General features: G+C 40.5%; 2 protein-coding genes across 2 annotated transcripts; both read left to right on the forward strand.

The window, feature by feature from the left end:
* The first annotated feature begins 7,380 nt into the window (after positions 1–7,380).
* LOC146687011 (tripartite motif-containing protein 16-like) lies at positions 7,381–11,066 on the forward strand. Its single transcript, XM_085437970.1, has 3 exons — positions 7,381–7,440; positions 7,795–7,881; positions 8,369–11,066. The coding sequence occupies exon 3, from the start codon at positions 8,512–8,514 to the stop codon at positions 10,180–10,182; it is 1,671 nt and encodes a 556-aa protein (XP_085294096.1). The 5' UTR covers positions 7,381–7,440; positions 7,795–7,881; positions 8,369–8,511; the 3' UTR covers positions 10,183–11,066.
* Positions 11,067–14,015: 2,949 nt separating this feature from the next.
* Positions 14,016–18,465, forward strand: LOC146687012 (uncharacterized). Its single transcript, XM_085437991.1, has 3 exons — positions 14,016–14,075; positions 15,341–15,619; positions 16,106–18,465. Exons 2-3 carry the CDS (start codon positions 15,373–15,375, stop codon positions 16,933–16,935), a joined length of 1,077 nt encoding a protein of 358 aa, XP_085294117.1. The 5' UTR covers positions 14,016–14,075; positions 15,341–15,372; the 3' UTR covers positions 16,936–18,465.
* Positions 18,466–19,454: the final 989 nt, after the last annotated feature.

Genomic DNA, 19,454 nt, shown 5'->3' on the forward strand with positions numbered 1-19,454 from the left:
TTGTTTTTTGTTTTTTTCTTCTCGTTTTTTTTCTCTCTCTCTTTTCCCCCTCTTGCTTTTATGCTGCTCACCCCTGTCCTTGGTTTCTTTCTTTATTCCTTTCACTGCCTCGATCACCTGCTTCGACACTCATCCACAAACAACACCCTTTATTTCGACACATACACACCATGCGCTCAACGGCAGCACATTTACTTCAGTCAGACAGCGCACACAGTCGTTTAGGATACACACACTTAAGCCAAGCCTACTCATATTAGTAACTATGCAAACACATAGTCAGACTCAGGGAGCATCTCGCCACACATTTTTTCTCTCTCTCCTTCTTTTTATTTATGAACAAGTGACGTATTCTCTCCACCTGTCTAAGCGACGCACACAGCATACATCCCTATACACAAACATCTATGGGTACACTGAGGTTCATTACATGGAATATAAATGGAGCTGGCTCCAGAGAAAAGAGGTTAAAAATATTTAACCAACTCAAAAAACTACAGGCAGATGTTGTCCTTTTACAAGAGACCCACAGACCTCTTAGAGGTTCGAACGAACTTAAAACACCTGAGTTTCCTAATATGTTCTCAGCTTGTTATAATTCTAGACAAAGGGGAGTAGCAATTTTAATACATAAAAATATTAATTTCACAGTACTCGATACAGTTATAGATCCAGAGGGCAGATTCTTAATCATTAAACTATCTATACTTGATAAAAAGCTATGTATTGCAAGTGTATATGGTCCAAATGTTGATGATCCCTCATTCTTTCACGGTTTTTTCAGTGCACTCTCTTAACACTTAGATGGCACACTTGTTCTTGGAGGCGACCTCAACCTTGGACTAAATGAAGACATGGATAGGCTCAATACAGCGGGAACTCAGTGTAATTGGCAGTCCACAAATATAATCAAACAGTATATGAGCGACTTTGGTCTTTGCGATGCATGGCGCTCCCTTCACCCCACCAGTAAGGAATATACTTTTTTCTCACATGTCCATCACTCCTACTCTCATCTGGATTATTTTTTGGTCAGCAGCTCACTGCTGAGTGACATTTCAGACACTGAGATTCACCCTATAGCTGTCAGCGATCATGCTCCTGTATCTTTAACACTAATGCACAAGAATAATACTACGCCAAGTAAAAACTGGAGATTTAATACATCACTACTTAAAGATGAAGACTTTATTAAATATTTTAAAAAAGAGTGGACTTCATATTTAGACTATAATGACACTCCCGAAACATCAGCTTCTGTTCTATGGGAAGCAGGGAAAGCTGTGATGAGAGGTAAAATAATTTCTTTCTCATCACATAAAAAGAAAAAAGAAAACAAAAATATTCAGGAATTAGAAAAAAACATCAAATCACTAGAAGAAGCCTACGCGTCCCACCAAGATCAGGAAACATTGAACAAAATACGCAAAACAAAACTAGAATTAAATGAGATAATTGATAAAAAAAACAAAATTCTTAGTACAAAGACTACGCTTACAAAATTATGAACATGGTAATAAATCCGGTCAATTTCTAGCAAACCAGCTAAAAATAAATAAAGAAAAAAACAACTATATGTGCTGTTCAAGATTCATCTGGGAACACAATATATGACCCGATACAAATAAACAACATTTTCAGGGATTTCTATAACACGTTGTATTCACCACAAATAAACCCGTCTAAAAAAGAAATTGATCAGTTTTTGGACAACATAACTCTTCCAAAATTATTAGACACTCAAGCAATGGCACTGGATTCACCACTGACACCAGGTGAACTCCAGGAAGCCCTGATAAGTATGCCCAATAATAAGGCTCCAGGTCCAGATGGCTTTCCTGCAGAATTCTACAAAGAATTCTGGTCGATTCTAGCACCAGTTTTCTACAGAACGTTATTGGAAATCAAAGAAAAGGGCAGACTTCCATCAAATATGAATTCTGCAAACATTAATCTCCTGCTAAAACCAGGCAAAGACCCTGTATATCCCTCAAGCTATCGTCCAATATCCCTTATAAATGTAGACCTTAAAATAATCTGCAAAGCTCTCTCAAAGAGACTGGAGAAAATAACCCCCCTCTTAATTCATCCTGACCAAACTGGTTTCATAAAAGGTAGGCACTCATCAACAAATACACGTAGATTACTTAATTTGATGGACTACTCATACAGTAAAAACCTAGAAACTACAATATTCTCTTTAGACGCAGAAAAAGCATTTGACAGAGTTAACTGGAAATTTCTATTTGCAACTTTACACAAATTTGGTTTTGGATCCTCTTTCATAAACTGGTTAAAAATATTATATAATTCCCCAACAGCTTGTGTCAGAACAAATGACCAGACATCCTCCAGCTTCTGTCTCTTGAGGGGCACCAGGCAGGGATGCCCACTCTCCCCTTCACTGTTTGCAATTTTTATTGAACCACTAGCAGCAGCAATTAGACAGAATTCAGTAATTAAGGGCATAAAATGCAAGAACATGGAACATAAAATCAGCCTTTATGCGGATGATGTGTTACTCTTTCTCCAAAATTCACAAACCAATATCTCTGTGGTGATTGAATTGATAAACTCTTTTGCAAGAATATCAGATTACTCAATTAACTGGTCAAAATCTACAGTCCTACCGATTAATTGCTCCCTCCATAATTCCTCTTCAACACCACTGCAATCGGGAAATATAAAATATTTAGGTATTAATGTTTCTCCCAAGCTTGCAGATCTAACTAAATTAAACCACATCCCACTTTTAAAGAAGGTAGAAGGTGATCTGGCTAGGTGGAAATGTCTACCCATATCACTCATGGGAAGGGTTGCCGCTATAAAAATGATGGTCTTACCAAAAAAAAATTATTTATTCTCAATGATCCCAACTAAACCGCCACAAGATTGGTTCAGATCTCTAGATTCATGTATGTCCAAATTGCTTTGGAAAAATAAACCCCCACGTATAAGCTTAAAAACACTACAAAAGACCAAGGATAAAGGAGGATTAGAACTACCTAACTTTCAGCACTACTTCTTAGCCAACAGGCTTCAGTTTATCTCAGGATGGCTAAAACATACCATCTTAGATGAACCTTGGCTAGATGTAGAACAAGCACTTTGCAATAATCTAGAGATTTCAGATCTACCATTTATCAGCTCAAACATCCAACGACATGAATGCTTTAAAAGCGTCAACATCAGCTCTTCTCTGACAGCATGGTGGGAGTTTCTAAAATTCACGGAGTCTTCATTAATCCCATGCAAACGTACACCTATCTGGAACAACCCTGACATATTACAAAACAATAATATGATAAACTTTTCAGATTGGAGTGGTAAAGGAATCAAATATTTAGAACATATACTAGAAGGAACAGAATTTATTTCATTTGACGGACTAGTTACACAATATGGGATCAACAAGAAAAGATTTTTAGAATATCAACAAATTAAATCCATAGTAAAAAAGAAATTTAAACCGGGTCAAGTTGAACTACAAACACCACCAAGTGTGGTTCAATTTCTTACTCTTAAAACCCCCAAATTACTTTCCAAAATATACAGAATGCTTTCTAAAACAGATGAATCAATATCACTTCCTATTGCAAAATGGGAAGCGGATTTATCAGCTAACTTAGACCAAAACTTCTGGTCTCAGACTTGCTTACAAACCTTTCATCTAATCAGAAATCCCAGTCTTCAATTAATTCAATACAAAATATTACATAGAGTGCACTATACAGGTCATCGGATGTTCAAGCAGGGGCGGAGCGTGGGGGAGGCTTACTGGGCTTAAGCCCGGGTTGTTTTGTCAGAAGCCCGGGGTCTTTTGGAGTGTAATTTTTTTCATAGTTAGATGCCTGGCTGACAACTGTATAAAACAAAAAGTACACACAATATTCGAAGCACATAGTGCACACTGTGGGAATTTACGACTGTGCGTGAATCCCCCCCTGATATTGGTATGATCCGAGCTCAGGCACTAAGCGACTGAGCGAGGGGGCGGGGCAGCTGCTGCCTGTGAGTGCACTGTTGGAGAAACGGAGCCAGCCATACTAAGGAGAGCTTAAGTTCGACCAGGTACCAAAGCAAATCATTCGTACCGTACAAATAATGTAAATATGACGGTGAATCACGAAAGATTGATATCAAACTGATCACTTGACCAATATTACGTTACTTGCTGTCCCCCCCCCTCCAGGGGCAAGGGTACCTAGACCCGGTTCGTAGAGTACGCTTGGGGAGTGTGATCGTGTGTACAGCGTCTCTTTATGTCTGTCTCCACGTCGGTTGAGTGTGGAGTAAGTGCATATGAGAGCATGAGGGTGGGAATGGATGTTTGTGTCTGTGTGTGCCTGTATGTCTGTGTCTATATGTCAGGCTGGGTATCAGACGCCACCTCTCTGGGGACATCTCAGGCCCTCCAAGGTTTGGAGGCCTATCTCTCCCCCCCCCCACCCCCCACCACCACTTCCCTTGCCAGTGGCGGACTCCCTCAGACATCGGTGCGTTGGTGGTTCTTTGTGTCTGGGGATGGGCGTCCAGGTGCACGCCGGCTCACTCCTTGGCGGCCGCTTATCGGGACCTGGAGCCTGGGGCTCGCTCGGGCCACTTCGGAGGTGGGGTGCCCCCGACCTCTCGGCCTGGGGCTCGGTCACTCAGGCACGGCTGGCTGCCGGCGGAGCTCACGGGCGCGTCACTGCAACTCCCCCTGGCTTCTGCTCCGCGGCTGCTGAGTGAGCCCTCATCTGGGACTCTCCTCAGCTCTTTCTGGGACAGTGGCGCGGCTGCCCCTCTGTGGGTCTTCCTTGGTCTCTTGTGTTCTGGGGGCCTCTGGATGTCTGGAGTTTTGATCTCCTCCATACCTGCTTCATGCCCTGGAGGACGGGGCTGTGGCCCCCCCACACCCTCTAGCAGATCATTACATGAAGGAACCTTTTAAAAACAAGCGCGTCCATGCTCACAGGTGTACACACGGGTGATCACACCCACAAACTACACCCTTTTTGGCTCCTACCTCAAAGCACACTGTGTTCTGTTGATCTTATGTGCTGCACAATAATGTTTAATATTTAGTATTTACTGTCATATTCCCATATATCATTGTGATGTTGTTTATTCTATTACTCTTGTTTTCTTCTGCTTGTTCTCTTTTTTCTTTCTCAACAGGTGATCCAGGTGATTGATATATGCATTTTTTTTCTCTGCCCGTTCTGTTGGTTTTTGTTTTTTGCCCTTCTCCCCCGTCCCTCTTCTCAGCTGTTTCTCTTTCCCTCTTTCTTTCTCCCCTTCTTTCCCCCAGTCAAGTCTGTCCCGTATTCAGCAAGTGAAAATAAAATAAACAATAAAAGGTGAATCAAATGGACCATTACGGCAAGGCTGGGATGGTCAATTTGGTAAAGTAAATCCATTGGGCATCTTTCTTTGCCTTTAGACAATAATTCTGATGGCAAAAGAGCCAAACGGGACAGGCAAAAAAAAAAAAAAAAGATGTGTGCGGTCCAGAAGTAGAAGAAGAAGAAAGAGGAGAGCAGAAATGATGACATTCTAGGCTCGCTTTTCACCTTTGATGTACTCTTAGCAGGAAGACTTTGGTTTGGTGATGTGTTAGAGATAATTTAGTGGTTGAAGCTACTGTGGACTGACCAGATCTGCCATCAGCTCAGAGTGCTGGATATCACCGCAAACCTGAGACAAAGTCATACAGAACAGGTGTGTAAAACTGTGATGGTGTCAGTGAAATAACACTGACTCATGCAGGACTCTGATAAAAACTCAGCTTGTGGGCTAACAGACTAAAATCAAAGAATGCTTCTCTTTTTCTCTTTTGTTAAAAACTTTGAACATCCAGTGAGACACAGAGTAAAGTGACTTTCCGAGATTGTTTCTTCTTCTACAGATTCAGATAAATGATGTCATTTTGAGCCAGAAAGAACATTTCCATCATAAAGTAGAAGACTTTTATATTCTTTATTTATTTATCTGGTAAAAAGTCTCATTGACTTTAAAATGTCTTTTTCAAAAGAGATCTGGCCAAGACCAGAAGCTCCAGTTTTTTCTGTTTGCAGCAGAGCAAAAAGGACAGAGAGCAAGGGACGAGAGAAGACACGAGACAAAGACATGAACGGGACCAAATACTAACCAAGACAACCTAAACAACAAATACTGAATAAATTCAAGAGCGTAAGCCCTTGAATTCTGATTTAATAAAGTAAATCAGAATACTTTATTAATCCTGAAGGATTAATAAAGTATTCTGATTCTGATAACTAGGAAACATAAGATACACAGAGAACAGAATAATGATTAAACAAGACTCAAAAAACCACAAACACAAAACACTGGGTCAACGGCCCAGGTACCCTAACAGCCGAGGGAAAAGATGACCTCCTATTCACATCAGTATGGTATATTTTACTCCCATATCACTACTCAAAGATCATATTTTATTGTTGTAGGTTGTGGAGGTGACACACACACAAGCTGTAGTTCAACAATGACTTCATTCCTCTATTGACCTATAAAGAGGTCTTGTTACATAAGATTAAAGCTGGAAACTGACACACATAAGCCCAAACACATTGTGTTATTGTGGACGTTGAAGTCACTGCATGTGTTTTTCATGAAGATTAAACTTTCCTGTGCTGTTGGTTCTTTGTTTAATTCTGTTGATTCTTACTTTTTTGTTCCTAAAGTTTAAACTAAACCCTTGTTGGATACCAGGTGTTCATTTAATAAAGCTGCAGGTTCAAACTTCTAACTGCATGAAAATGTAATGTGTAATGTCATGTGTTTCTAAGTACCATCATTGATTTTGGTCATCAAATCAGCCATTACTCATTTAATTTGATGTAAATTTCCCCTAATTTGCATATTCAGATTCAGTATTCAGTACCACATGTGAAAGTGACCCAGATCAGATTTGAAAATATTGGATTTGTGCCGTTCACACTGTCGTAGCATGATCGGATATAGGGTCGCATAGGGTCAAAAAAATCGGATTTAATGCGCTTTCGCCTGCAGTGTGAATGTAGCCTTAGTTAGTTCTTAGAGTTTGGTTTCTGTGTTCCCCTCTATTTAGTGTCTGTATCATGTCTCTGTGCATTTCCTGTTTTATTGTGAAGGTCCATGTCTTATGTTAGTGTGTTCTGTTCACATTTCCCCTGTCTCATGTAGTCAATTAGGTTCAGCTGTGTCTTTGCCATTCCATGTCTCCCCCTGTGTGTATTTATACTATGTGTCCTCGTGTGCTCCTCGCCGGTTCATCTGTGTTTTTTCCTGCATCATTCTGTGTCGTCTCCCTGCATCTCCATTTTAGGTTTCAGTTCTGTGTTGTGTTAGTTTTTTCCAGTTTAGGTTTCACCTCCTGCTGGCCTCCTTCGCCCGTTCCTAGATGCCCCTGGTCTCATATCGCACTGGACTTCATCACTGGTCTCCCACCATCCTCAGGTAACAGTTATTCTGACCATCATCGATCGGTTCTCCAAAGCTGTGCATTTCATTGCTCTGCCTAAGGGGATTAGGTGCAAGAGTTGTTAAAATGTATAATTAAATAATAGATGGATTCAATAGCAAACTGTGCCTTGTTCTCAGATGGACAGCAAGTGGAATGTGATAGATGAGATGAGGAGATGGAAGGAAGAAGAGAGGCAAAGAGTGATTCACAGGCAGAGCTTAGTTTATTTCCCAGTTTGGTCACGGCGCTTGGAACCATAAGGCAACAAATCTTTGCGTTTTATTATTATCTCATAACACTTGTTTAATCAGCTACCCTCTCTCCTGTGGACTGTTTAATCTCTACAGTCTCAGATCAACACAGCCCTGCCCTCCAGCACTATCAGCAGCAAGAGCAGAAGCAACCCCCCAAACAGCAACATTGTACCCCATCAGGTAAAAAATGGGCTACGTTTGCTTTGCATTGTGCCCACCTGATGACAGTGATGTAGTGTGATGTGATTCCATATTAGATTCTTGATGAATGTGGGTTGTTGTTCTTCAGCCTGCTTCTATGTGCCCTTTTTAACTGTGAGCACCCGCCCCTTTAAACATCTCTGCACTGCCCTGACTAAATGTATATATAAACTGTCTCTATGGTTTACAGTCTGAGTCTGACAAGCTGTCAGCTGTTCATTTCTGCTATTTGAATTGTTAAAAGAAACAAACTATTCATTTAGCAGATTAACAAAAAGAATAGAGAGGCATCCAGTTATTGACATTTATATTATTTAGTTAAAGGTTTGAACAAAAAACAATTAAACACAGAGCCTCTTCCTGCTTTCTGGAATGAATCACAGCATGAAAACCCTTCCTCTTCTTCCTGCTCTCTAGCTCAGCACCTCCTGTCTGTCCATATCTTTCTGTGTTCCCTCCCCTTTAGATCTACATTATGAAGATGGGTGTAACCAACGTGTGTTAGAGCTGGCAGGCCCCATTCACAGCAGCAACACTTGTTGTTCAGATCAGACCAGTTTCTATATTAAGGAAGTGAAACTTACACAGTCACTGACACTGAGAGGAGAAATGGCGCAGAAAGGAGTTCAGCTGGATCGAGAAACCTTCTCTTGTTCGATCTGTTTGGATCTACTGAAGGATCCGGTGACTATTCCCTGTGGACACAGCTACTGCATGAAGTGTATTGAAAGCTTCTGGGATGAAGAGGAAAAGAAGAAAATCTACAGCTGCCCTCAGTGCAGACAGACTTTCACAGCGAGGCCTGTCCTGGTGAAAAACACCATGTTAGCAGTTTTAGTGGAGCAGCTGAAGAAGACTGGACTCCAAGCTGCTCCTGCTGATCACTGCTATGCTGGACCTGAAGATGTGGCCTGTGATGTCTGCACTGGAAGAAAAATAAAAGCCTTCAAGTCCTGTTTAGTCTGTCTGGCATCTTACTGTGAGAAACACCTTCAGCCTCATTATGATGTGGCTCCATTAAAGAAACACAAGCTGGTGGAGCCCTCCAAGAAGCTCCAGGAGAACATCTGCTCTCGTCATGATGAGGTGATGAAGATGTTCTGCCGTACTGATCAGCAGAGTATCTGTTATCTCTGCTCTGTGGATGAACATAAAGGCCACGACACAGTCTCAGCTGCAGCAGAAAGGACTGAGAGGCAGAGAGAGCTGGAGGTGAGTCGACAAAACATCCAGCAGAGAATCCAGGACAGAGAGAAAGATGTGAAGCTGCTTCAACAGGAGGTGGAGGCCATCAATCAGTCTGCTGATCAAACAGTGGAGCACAGTGAGAAGATCTTCACTGAGCTGATCCATCTCATCCAGAAAAGAAGCTCTGATGTGAAGCAGCAGATCAGATCCCAGCAGGAAACTGAAGTGAGTCGAGTCAAAGAGCTTCAGGAGAAGCTGGAGCAGGAGATCACTGAGCTGAAGAGGAAAGATGCTGAGCTGAAGCAGCTCTCACACACAGAGGATCACATCCAGTTTCTACACAACTACCCCTCACTGTCAGCACTCAGTGAGTCTACAGACTCATCCAGCATCAATATCCGTCCTCTGAGCTACTTTGAGGATGTGACAGCAGCTGTGTCAGAGGTCAGAGATAAACTACAGGACATTCTGAGAGAGGAATGGACAAACATCTCACTGACAGTCACTGAAGTGGATGTTTCACTGTCACAACCAGAGCCAAAGACCAGAGCTGGATTCTTAAAATATTCATGTGAAATCACACTGGATCCAAACACAGCAAACAAACTGCTGTTATTATCAGAGGGGAACAGAAAAGCAACATTAATGAAACAACAACAGTCTTATTCTGATCATCCAGACAGATTCACTAACAGGTGGCAGGTCCTGAGTAGAGAGAGTCTGACTGGACGTTGTTACTGGGAGGTGGAGTGGAGAGGGGAAGGAGTTGATGTAGCAGTCGCATACAAGAATATCAGCAGAAAAGGAGGTAATGAATGTGTTTTTGGACATAATGACAAATCTTGTTCATTATATTGTTACAACAACAGTTTTACATTTTGGTACAACAACATTGAAACTCCTGTCTCAGGTCCTCGTTCCTCCAGAGTAGGAGTGTACCTGGATCACAGAGCAGGTATTTTGTCCTTCTACAGCGTCTCTGAAACCATGACTCTCCTCCACAGAGTCCAGACCACATTCACTCAGCCGCTCTATGCTGGACTGAGGCTTTACTGGTATGGAGACACTGCTGAGTTGATTAAAGTGAAATAGACTGAAGTCTTTCATATTGTTGTAAGTTTAAATCTGTATTTTAGTTCCCTTTTAGTTTCTCTCCATCATTATTGTGGTATTTATGTGCTGCACATAAATCAGATGTCAGTCAAACATTATGGGCAGTACCTCGACATCTTCAACATGTTGTCTTGATGTTTTTACGTTTTATAGGTGGAGCTCTTTCCTGTGTCTGTTCAGCCATGGAGACTATCAATGCTTATGGATATTTTTATTTGAAACATTTCTCCACATGACAACATAAACTTCTCTATCTTCTAAATGTTTACTGAATATTTTTCTTAGGTATTTGTATGTTGTTGTTTCTCTTCACTGATCTTAACAGAGAAGTCTACAGACCTTCCTTTATCACACAGATTTTATTCTCATTTGTACATTTATAAAGAAAACAATTAATTACAGAGCAATAAGAAATTTTAAGAAAGTGCACTATATCATAATTTATAGTAAAGTGTATTAAAGCATCGTTAGTTAGTCACTTATTTAGTTTGGAGCTGTATCATCTGACACTGTAGAAACATTTCCTCCAGCTTCAGCACAGAATGTTAAAAACAGAACTATTAATGAGAACAAACAGTAGGAACACAGTATCAGCAAACATCATGACTTAAAATGGAGAGTAAAAATCTAAAAAGAAATAAACAAATTAGTAAAAAGGATTTCCTGTTGACATGTTATTGGTCCTATCTTGTCTGCAGCACCTCCAGGATGCTTCTTATATGTTTCTGGTTATTTTTGCACCAATTTTAGTTTTTGTCAGTAGGAAGTTCAAGTTCAACTCAGTGTGTTTGTTTGTTTTTTTCAAACTGATGCCTGACCTTGAACACCAAACATCTGTCAATAAAGCAATGATATAAAATGCTTATATTAGTACTGAAAAACTGCATATCCACTTTACAAATATAAATAATGATATAAATCCACAGCTGAACTGGAGGAGCAGCTGATCTAGTTCACTCATGTGTTTCTGGACTAAGAGTTGGAGCAAATACCTTATGATTCAGTGATGTTTGTTTTTGTTCAATATTTTGTAGATCCAAGAGTGAGTTTGACTCATGATGATGATGTTCCGAATTAAACAAAGTTGGTCACAAATTCTTCAAAGCTGTTTATTAAGAATATATTCACTTGGACTCATGAGACAGGCTTGTGATCCAAGGGAGCCATCAACTGGACAATTACTGACATGACAACAAAAAAGCTAAGTACAGAGGGGGGAACAGAGGTGAAAATACTTGCTTTAAAGGATTGTAATGTTTCCTTTTAAAATAAGTCTCTAAGGTCAGACAAAGGGACAGAAACTCATAGCTTTCTACCAGCCCAATGACAAAACTATAAGTTGTTTTTTAACATCTACTTTTTCATCTATTTGGCAGTCACAGTGAAAAGTATAAACATTGGCACGCTTTGTCTTGTGATTCTGCTGTTCGTAAAAAATGACCATGCGCAAAGTACCAGACTTTAAGGCTTTGACTTGATGCCAATGGCCTGAGGAGGACAGTATTACCCTTGGACATGTGTAGTCTGCCGTCTACTCAATAGAAGAACAAGAAGCGCGGAAATGGCACAACTGTCTTCAGTTTCTGGGAGAGTTTAACAATGAGAGACTGATGATGCAGAAGAAATCTCCGTGGTTAAAAACATTAAAAACAGTCGTCCAGGATGATGAGATCCGCCACTGGCTCAGACTGCTGTATATCAGCCGGAGACCCGAGATGAAGTCACGCAGCAGGTATGTAAAACTGTGATGTTCTCAATGAACTAACACAGGAACGATCTGAGCTCAGTCTGTAAGCTAACAGGCTAAAATCAGAGAGCAGCTAATCAAACAAGTGCGTCGGTTTTTTTTAAAGGTCAACTTTTAACAATAGACTTTCATGAGACACATCAAAACCAAACAGGGAGGGAAAGCTTCTGTTTTCTGCACTGTGCCACAGTTCGCTGTCTGCTTCGGTTCACGACGCCTCACTCCGGGGCTACAGACAGTTCTCTGCCGCCTGTGGTGCTCCTCACCTCCGTCTGCACCCACAGACTTCCCGAGGTGGAGGCAGGCCGGCAGGGACTTTGAGAGATGGGCTTTACTTTTAAAAATACCCCTTAATCAGGGTCTAACTCACTAAAAGATGGCCACATGTCTCTCTCCAACTTAATCTCTTTCTTTTAAGTAATTGTTTTTCATTGAAATGAAATTAATTGTTCAATAAAATGATTACATTTATAATTGAATTAAAGTTAAATGAATCAAGGTGATTTTGACTTTGCTAGTTAACAGGAAGAGAAACAAACTTACACAGGATAAAATGAAATTTGGACCCAGCAGAAAAAGTCAGATCACAGACAAACAGAAACATTCCTCTTTGGCTAAAATAAAATGCAGATTATTGCTCATCTGCAGTTTTAATCATGGTGAATAATTTATGATTCAGCCAAGTAAGATTCTTCTGTGTGGAGGTTTTTCCCCTGTCAAAAGGCATTGACCATTACCTTCATCTAAACATGGAATTTAAGTCATGTAGTTGCCGTTGTTTGTTTTTAAAGAGGTCATAATATTTTTGTGATGGTAGAAATTGATCTTCAAAGTAATAGTTATAAAGTGAATTAATAAGACTTTCCAACAAAGAGAGGGAGTCACATGGTGCTTCTGAAACATTTGTACAAACCTCTCTCACATATGTGAGCAACATGCTCACAGTGTACAGCCCTGCTGACTGAGGCTGCACCTTTACCTGTCTAATCTTTTTCTTTTTACTTTGTTCCTCAAGTCCCACATCAACATGAAGTGTAAGGAGGAGGAAGATCTGGCTGGCCAGCAGGTCTGGAAGCAGGAGAGGAACTTCAATCTGGACCAGGAGGACACAGATCCCCCACAGATCAAAGAGGAACAGGAGGAACTCTGCATCAGTCAAGAGGGAGAACAGCTTGTAGTGAAACACGAGGATGAAGGCATCGTCGTCTGGAGCGGGGAAGAGCGGCTCAGACAGCTGCATAACATCTGGAAACCTGAGAAAGATTTACAGACCAGCGGTAAAACTGTAATCGCTTTTCTGAAGTGTTAACATTAATATTAAACCTACAGTTTGTATCAGTCAGATCTATTTAATGTGTATTCGTGAAAACATGACAGGGAGTTTTAAATGGACTGGTTCTTATATAGCGCTTTTCTACTCAATCTTGAGCACTCAAAGCGCTTTACAAAACTTGTGCATTCACCCACTCACTCCCATTCGCACAAGCACATTTTTCTTAGTGCTTTCTACCAACATTCAGACACACATTCCACAGATCAAAGAGCAACTTGAGGCAACTTGGAGTTAGTATCTTGCCCAAGGATATTTGAAATGCAGACTAGGTGAAGCCGGGAATCGAACCGATCAGTAGATGATCTGCTCTACCGCCTGAGCTACAGCCACCCCCAATAGTGAAGATTATTTTGAAAAATATCAAGATGTAGATCAGTTTCGAGATCAACTCCAAAATAGATCATCAGTCAGTCAGTAATAAGTGAGTTCTTTTTTGTTTGAAAGGTTTTTTTTACTCTTAATGTTGCTGAAAAATGTCAGAACTCAAGTTCTCATTTGCATCAGAGTGCACAAATAACTTCATTTTTACACACTTTTAATTTCACCTGCAAATGTGAGCAACATGCCCTCATTACAGACTTTAACTAAAACTTTATCTTCTCAGAAGTGTTTTTCTATAATTACATTTTTTTTATTGGTCGTTTAGAAGCAATAGTGGAGAGACCGGCTGACTGCTGCAGAAGAAATCTGCTCTGAGGTTAACAGAACGTCTGATCGTCCAGTATGAGATCAACCTTCAGCAGAGACTGCTGGATATCAGCCGGAAACCCGAGATAAAGTTACGCATAACAGGTAAAACTGCGATGGTCTCAGTGGACTAACACAAGAATACAACTCATGTAGGACCTGATCAGAGCTCAGCTTGTAGGCTAACATACTGAAATCAGGGAGCGGCTAATCACACAAGTGCGTCTCTTTTTTACGGTAAACTTTTAGCATTAAACAAACCTTGAGACCGAGAGAAAGTGCCTTTATAGAAGATTTATTTAGAAGATTAAGATAAAGGAGGCAGGGAGGGAAAGCTTCTGTTTTCTGCACTGTGCCACAGTTCGCTGTCTGCTTCGGCTCTCTGACCCTCACTCCGGGGCTACAGACAGTCCTCTGCCGCCTGTGGTGCTCCTCACCTCCGTCTGCACCCACAGGCTTCCCGAGGTGGAGGCAGGCCGGCAGGGACTTTGAGAGATGGGCTTTACTTTCAAAAATACCCCTTAATCAGGGTCTAACCCTACAAGACCATCGTGCCTCCCCCACCATCCTCACCTCATGTTAAAATGTATATTTTTCAACTGAATTATATTTGGGTTCAAGAAAATGATGAAGTTTTTAAAATAACTTTGTAATGTTCTAATAAACAGTCTTAACTCGAACTAAATCAGCTCAAATCTCACAGATGTCAGTGTTATTCACAAAGCATGGAAACATAGTTGTTAGTTTTGAATGCAGCCACAGCAGGCAAACTATGGCTGCATGCTCCAAAGAACAGGAGCACAGTAACTGAACACACTCTTAGCACACTTACATCTGATTTTGGGAACAGTTAACAGATCTGAACCTGATGACCTGAGAGGTTTAACTGGGTCAAAGGTCGAGAGCCAATTGAGAACTGTCCAGTTAAACCAACTAAATGATGAAACCTTTGATTTAAAATGTCATGATCAACAGTATCAAAGGCAGCAATGAGATCAAATAGAACTAAGACTGAAACTCTGAGTCCCTAATAATCTTCAGATCACTGATGACTTTAGTTGGGTTGATTCTGTGCAATGACTGGCTGTGAAACCTGACTGGTACTTATCTGCTATGGCACTGTGAGATTTTCAGTTTAATCTACAACAATGACAAACATTTACTTGCAGCGTGAAGCTGGCAGCAGCTACCTGAATGATTTGTACTCTGAACTTTCCTAATAAGAGTATCAGAGCTCGAGAGTAACTTACACTTTCATTGTTCACATTTGTACAGTTTAAATTTCACTCACATATGAGGACATGCTCAGAGTGGACTATATTTGCTCAGATGTGTTTTCCTGTCATCACATTATTAACCTTTTTCCTCAGTGACCCTTTGTTCCTCAAGATCTCCCCCTAACATGAAGTGTGAGGAAGAGGAGTGCCTGTATGACCAGCAGGTCTCCAACCAGGAGAGGAACTCCAGTCTGGACCAGGAGGGCCCAGATCCTCCACAGATCAAAGAGGAAGAGGAGGAACTCTGCATCAGCGATGACGTAGAAAAGATTGTACTCAAACAGGAGGATGAAGGCCTCATCTGGACTGAAGAAGAGCAGCTCAGACAGCTGGATAACATCTGGAAACCTGAAATGAACTTACACAGCAGGGGTATGTAAAACCGTAATGGTCTTACCTAAAAATTAATATGACTTTAATTCATTCAATAAAGATATTTTGGAAACACATCAGAGTTCTTCAAGGCCAGTGTTTAAATAAACTCAGCTGATTGTTAGTCGAGGTTTTCTGAGAGCTTCGCTGCTTTTTATCCCCATATTTTAATCCTACTTTTAAATTTCCCCTTCTGTCTGATGTTTGTCTTATCATTTACATAAACATCTTTCCAACAGTAATTGGTGGACAAACTGTGATTGGTGCATAGAAATTTACTAACGTGTTAGAAGTGAGTGCATGAAATCTTATTTTAACAGTTTCCAGGTCTGGGTAAATGATATGATGATATTTCGGATGATATTTTGATTAAACTCTGTTGTAGAGTTGGAAATGGACAGCTGTAGACACCACTGCCGAGTAGTCATTCTTGTTATACTTCTATATTTATCTAAGACAAGTAATTTTGTCCATTTGTCACCTCAGCTTTCCCACAACAGCATGAATGTGAGGAGGAACTGGTTTTTGGGGACCAGGAGAGAAACTTCAGCCTCGACCAGGAGGATCCGGAGCTTCCACAGATAAAAGAGGAAGAGGAGGAACCTTGCACCAGTCAGGACGTAGATCAGCTTGTAGTGAAGCAGGAGACTGAAGGCATTATTATCTTCATGGTGGCTCCTACTTATGAGGAAAGTGAGCCAGAGCTGGACAGTGAACATCTCCTTTCTTCCAGCTCTCCTGAACCAGAGAGCAGAGATCAGCAAGACAACTTTCCTGTGTCAGAGAGTCAGCGTAAAACTGACACAAGTAAAAAGTTTGTGAAATGTGAGATTTGTGGAAAAACCTTTGAGTACAGATCCAAACTAACGAGACATATGAGGGTTCACACAGGTGAGAAGCCACATTCTTGCAGCACCTGCGGAAAAAGATTCAGCCTGATGATAAACTTGAAAACTCACATGAGAATCCACACAGGTGAGAAGCCTTATTCTTGTGGCATCTGCGGAAAAGAATTTAGAGACCAATCAACGTTCAAAAAGCACATGACAGTTCACACAGGTGAGAAGCCTTATTCTTGTAGCACCTGCGGGAAAAGCTTCAGTCAGAAACCAACACTGGAGAGACACCAGAGAAGCCACACAGGCGAGAAGCTGCACTCCTGCGGCACCTGTGGGAGGGGATTCAGTCAGATGATAAACTTGAAAACTCACATGAGAATTCACACAGGTGAGAAGCCTCATTCATGTAGCACCTGTGGGAAAAGCTTCATTCAGAGGATACAGTTACAAAGACACATGAGGATTCACACTAGTTAAAAGTGGGAGAACTGTCAGATGAAGCAGTCCACTGAGAAGCCAGATCAGAGCAGATCAGATGACCTCCTTCCTTAAAAAACTCTGTATTGTTTATTGTATGTAGGGGTGGGAGATATAGCCTCAAAATAATATTTCAAGAAACTTACATTTAAAAAAAATAATGTACATTTTATCAGCTCGGCAGGCAGCAGCATTTATATGTGTAAGTAAATGATGGATTTTCCATCTTTCTCTTCCAGTGAGCTGCTGTCACTGATGACAGCTTAGCTAATTCAAAGTGTGAAAATGTGGCCACCTCAAGGTGCTTGATATTGTAAGGTAAAGACCCAACAATAATACAATGAAAACAGAGAAAACCCAAACAGTCATATGACCCCCTATTAGCAAGCGTTTTGGCGACAGTGGGAAGGAAAAACTCCTTTTTAACAGGAAGAAACCTCCAGCAGAACCAGGCTCAGGGAGGGACCCCCATCTGCAACAAGGAAAGTTTTAAGTCTAATCTTAAAAGCTGAAGGCTCTGCCTCCCATTCTACCTTTAAATACTCTATGAACAACATTATAGTGCAATGTTAGTGACACGGCATACATGAAATATGAGCACATAAGTATCCTCAGGGGTGTTTTTCCTGGAAGTTTTAAGAAAAGTGTATTACAAGTGCTTACACTCTAGCTTAATATCCAAAATAACCTTGTAATGCTTAAGGAGCCTGCACAATTCTGTCATATAAGGAAAAGAAATTCTACCTGGTTTGTTTCATCTTGGGTCGAGCTTTTTAACCTCCTGCTTTTCCACCGTGTAGCACATCAGTAATTTCCATCCACTGACTGCTCTTGCTGTTATATGAAATGTAACTCGCGAGTGCTCCAGTGATGCATGGTTGAATCATTTGTTTACCTTTGGGTCGCACATCACTGCTGCTAGTATCTCCTGCTCACGTGCCTTCACAGCCCGGTTGTACTCAAGTGTGTTTTTGCTTAAAGTGTTGTAACAGGTTTGCTTTTTTCACTTTCAGTGGGAAAAGTTTTCTTGCATATTTTGCGAACATTCAGCTACCAAACTGTGACTGGAGCCCGACATATGGCTCTGGCTGTGAGACATGACTGGGGTTGACTCATTGGGGTGAATGCAAACACATGATGTTCCTCTAAACACACTTTTTTGTAAACATTTATACCAGTATTATTGCAGATCATATGATATGTCACAGCCCTAATTCTGTTTGTTGCATATTCCATTAAAACCTGTAATGAAGATGAAACACGTATTTACATTCATTTGATGTGATATTTGTATCGTGTTGAGCTGTGGAGGTGACAAAAAAGTTGCTGAGATGTTTTATTTTTTTGTTTAGTGGAGAGGTTTTACTCCACAGAGTCAAAGCTGGAAAGAAACACACATGAGACCAAACATTTTGTGATTTAATCTTGATTTTCATGAAGACTGAATTTCAGCATGTGCTCATCCTGTTGATTCGTATGTTGGTGTTGGTTATGTGTCTTAAAAGTGAAATAAAGATTTCTTTAAAACTTCTTGTGGCTATTTTTTTAAGGCACAATCTTTACAACATGAAACAACGTCTGTGAAGCACATTTTGTACAGTGGGCAGGGAGACTTGCCCATCACTGTGGTGGTGGGGTGGATGAGATTTGCCTGCGGTCACTTAAGGCTCTGTATGTTGTGGGTCTGTCCTGGTTGTCCTGCTCAAACATTGTATGGAAGTTGAGGTCAGTGCCTTCAGACCGGCCAACTATGGTGGTAATCATGGTCCCCTGTTTTATGAAGGGAGTGTAGAGGGTATGTTTGCACTTCAGGCCTCCCTAGGAAGGTCTATATCTGTAGTCACTTTCACTGTTTTCTTATTGCTGTTTCAAATTGTTGTTTCTGTTTGTAGCCTTTTTATTGAAGGATTTTGGTTTATATTATTAATATGTGCATTTGTTGTTATTAATAATATTTGCTTCACTCTCCATTTGATGTGTTTTTGGTATGTTTTACTTTTAATTGTTCTATGATTATGTTTATGTGGGGTTTATAATTATATTTAAGTTCTGGGTTTTTTTTATGAATAAAAGTGACTTAACTTGTCAGAGATATGAGACTTTGGGCATTTCCCCTTCTGTCTTATTCTCAGTGTCTTGTCTCCATGTTTATTTACCTCTGTGTTGCTATCTTTGTGTCTCTGTCTCTTTCTCTTCCCCTGTTCAGTGGGATTTAAGACTTCCAACAAATAATTTCAAAGGGTCAATTAAATTTTAATAAAACCATTTTACTCAACACTGCACTCGAATTTTAGCATTTTTTTTTACTCAGTCATAAAAAGATTCATCTTAAAATATGTTTTAGATACATTTTTATTACTTTTTTTAGCCATCAGAATTATTGTCTGAAGGCCAAAAAAGATGCCCAACTAACTTAATTTACCAAATGGACCATCACGGCCTTGCCATATTGGTCCATTTGATCAACCTTTGTTATTATTTATTTATTTTAATTTATTTTCAGTTGTTACAGATAGGAC

This window comes from Copadichromis virginalis, linkage group LG18, assembly GCF_057382275.1.
Source record: "Copadichromis virginalis isolate Kocher_CV1m ecotype Utaka linkage group LG18, C_Virginalis_male_GT1.1, whole genome shotgun sequence".
Taxonomy (NCBI): domain Eukaryota; kingdom Metazoa; phylum Chordata; class Actinopteri; order Cichliformes; family Cichlidae; genus Copadichromis; species Copadichromis virginalis.

Bases quoted from the DNA above. Each gene is read 5' to 3' on its own strand.
- LOC146687012 (XM_085437991.1), top strand. From the start codon at position 15,373: ATGAAGTGTGAGGAAGAGGAGTGCCTGTATGACCAGCAGGTCTCCAAC. The intron at 15,620-16,105 runs GTATGTAAAACC...TTGTCACCTCAG, and splicing joins AATGAACTTACACAGCAGGG to CTTTCCCACAACAGCATGAA.
- LOC146687011 (XM_085437970.1), top strand. From the start codon at position 8,512: ATGGCGCAGAAAGGAGTTCAGCTGGATCGAGAAACCTTCTCTTGTTCG.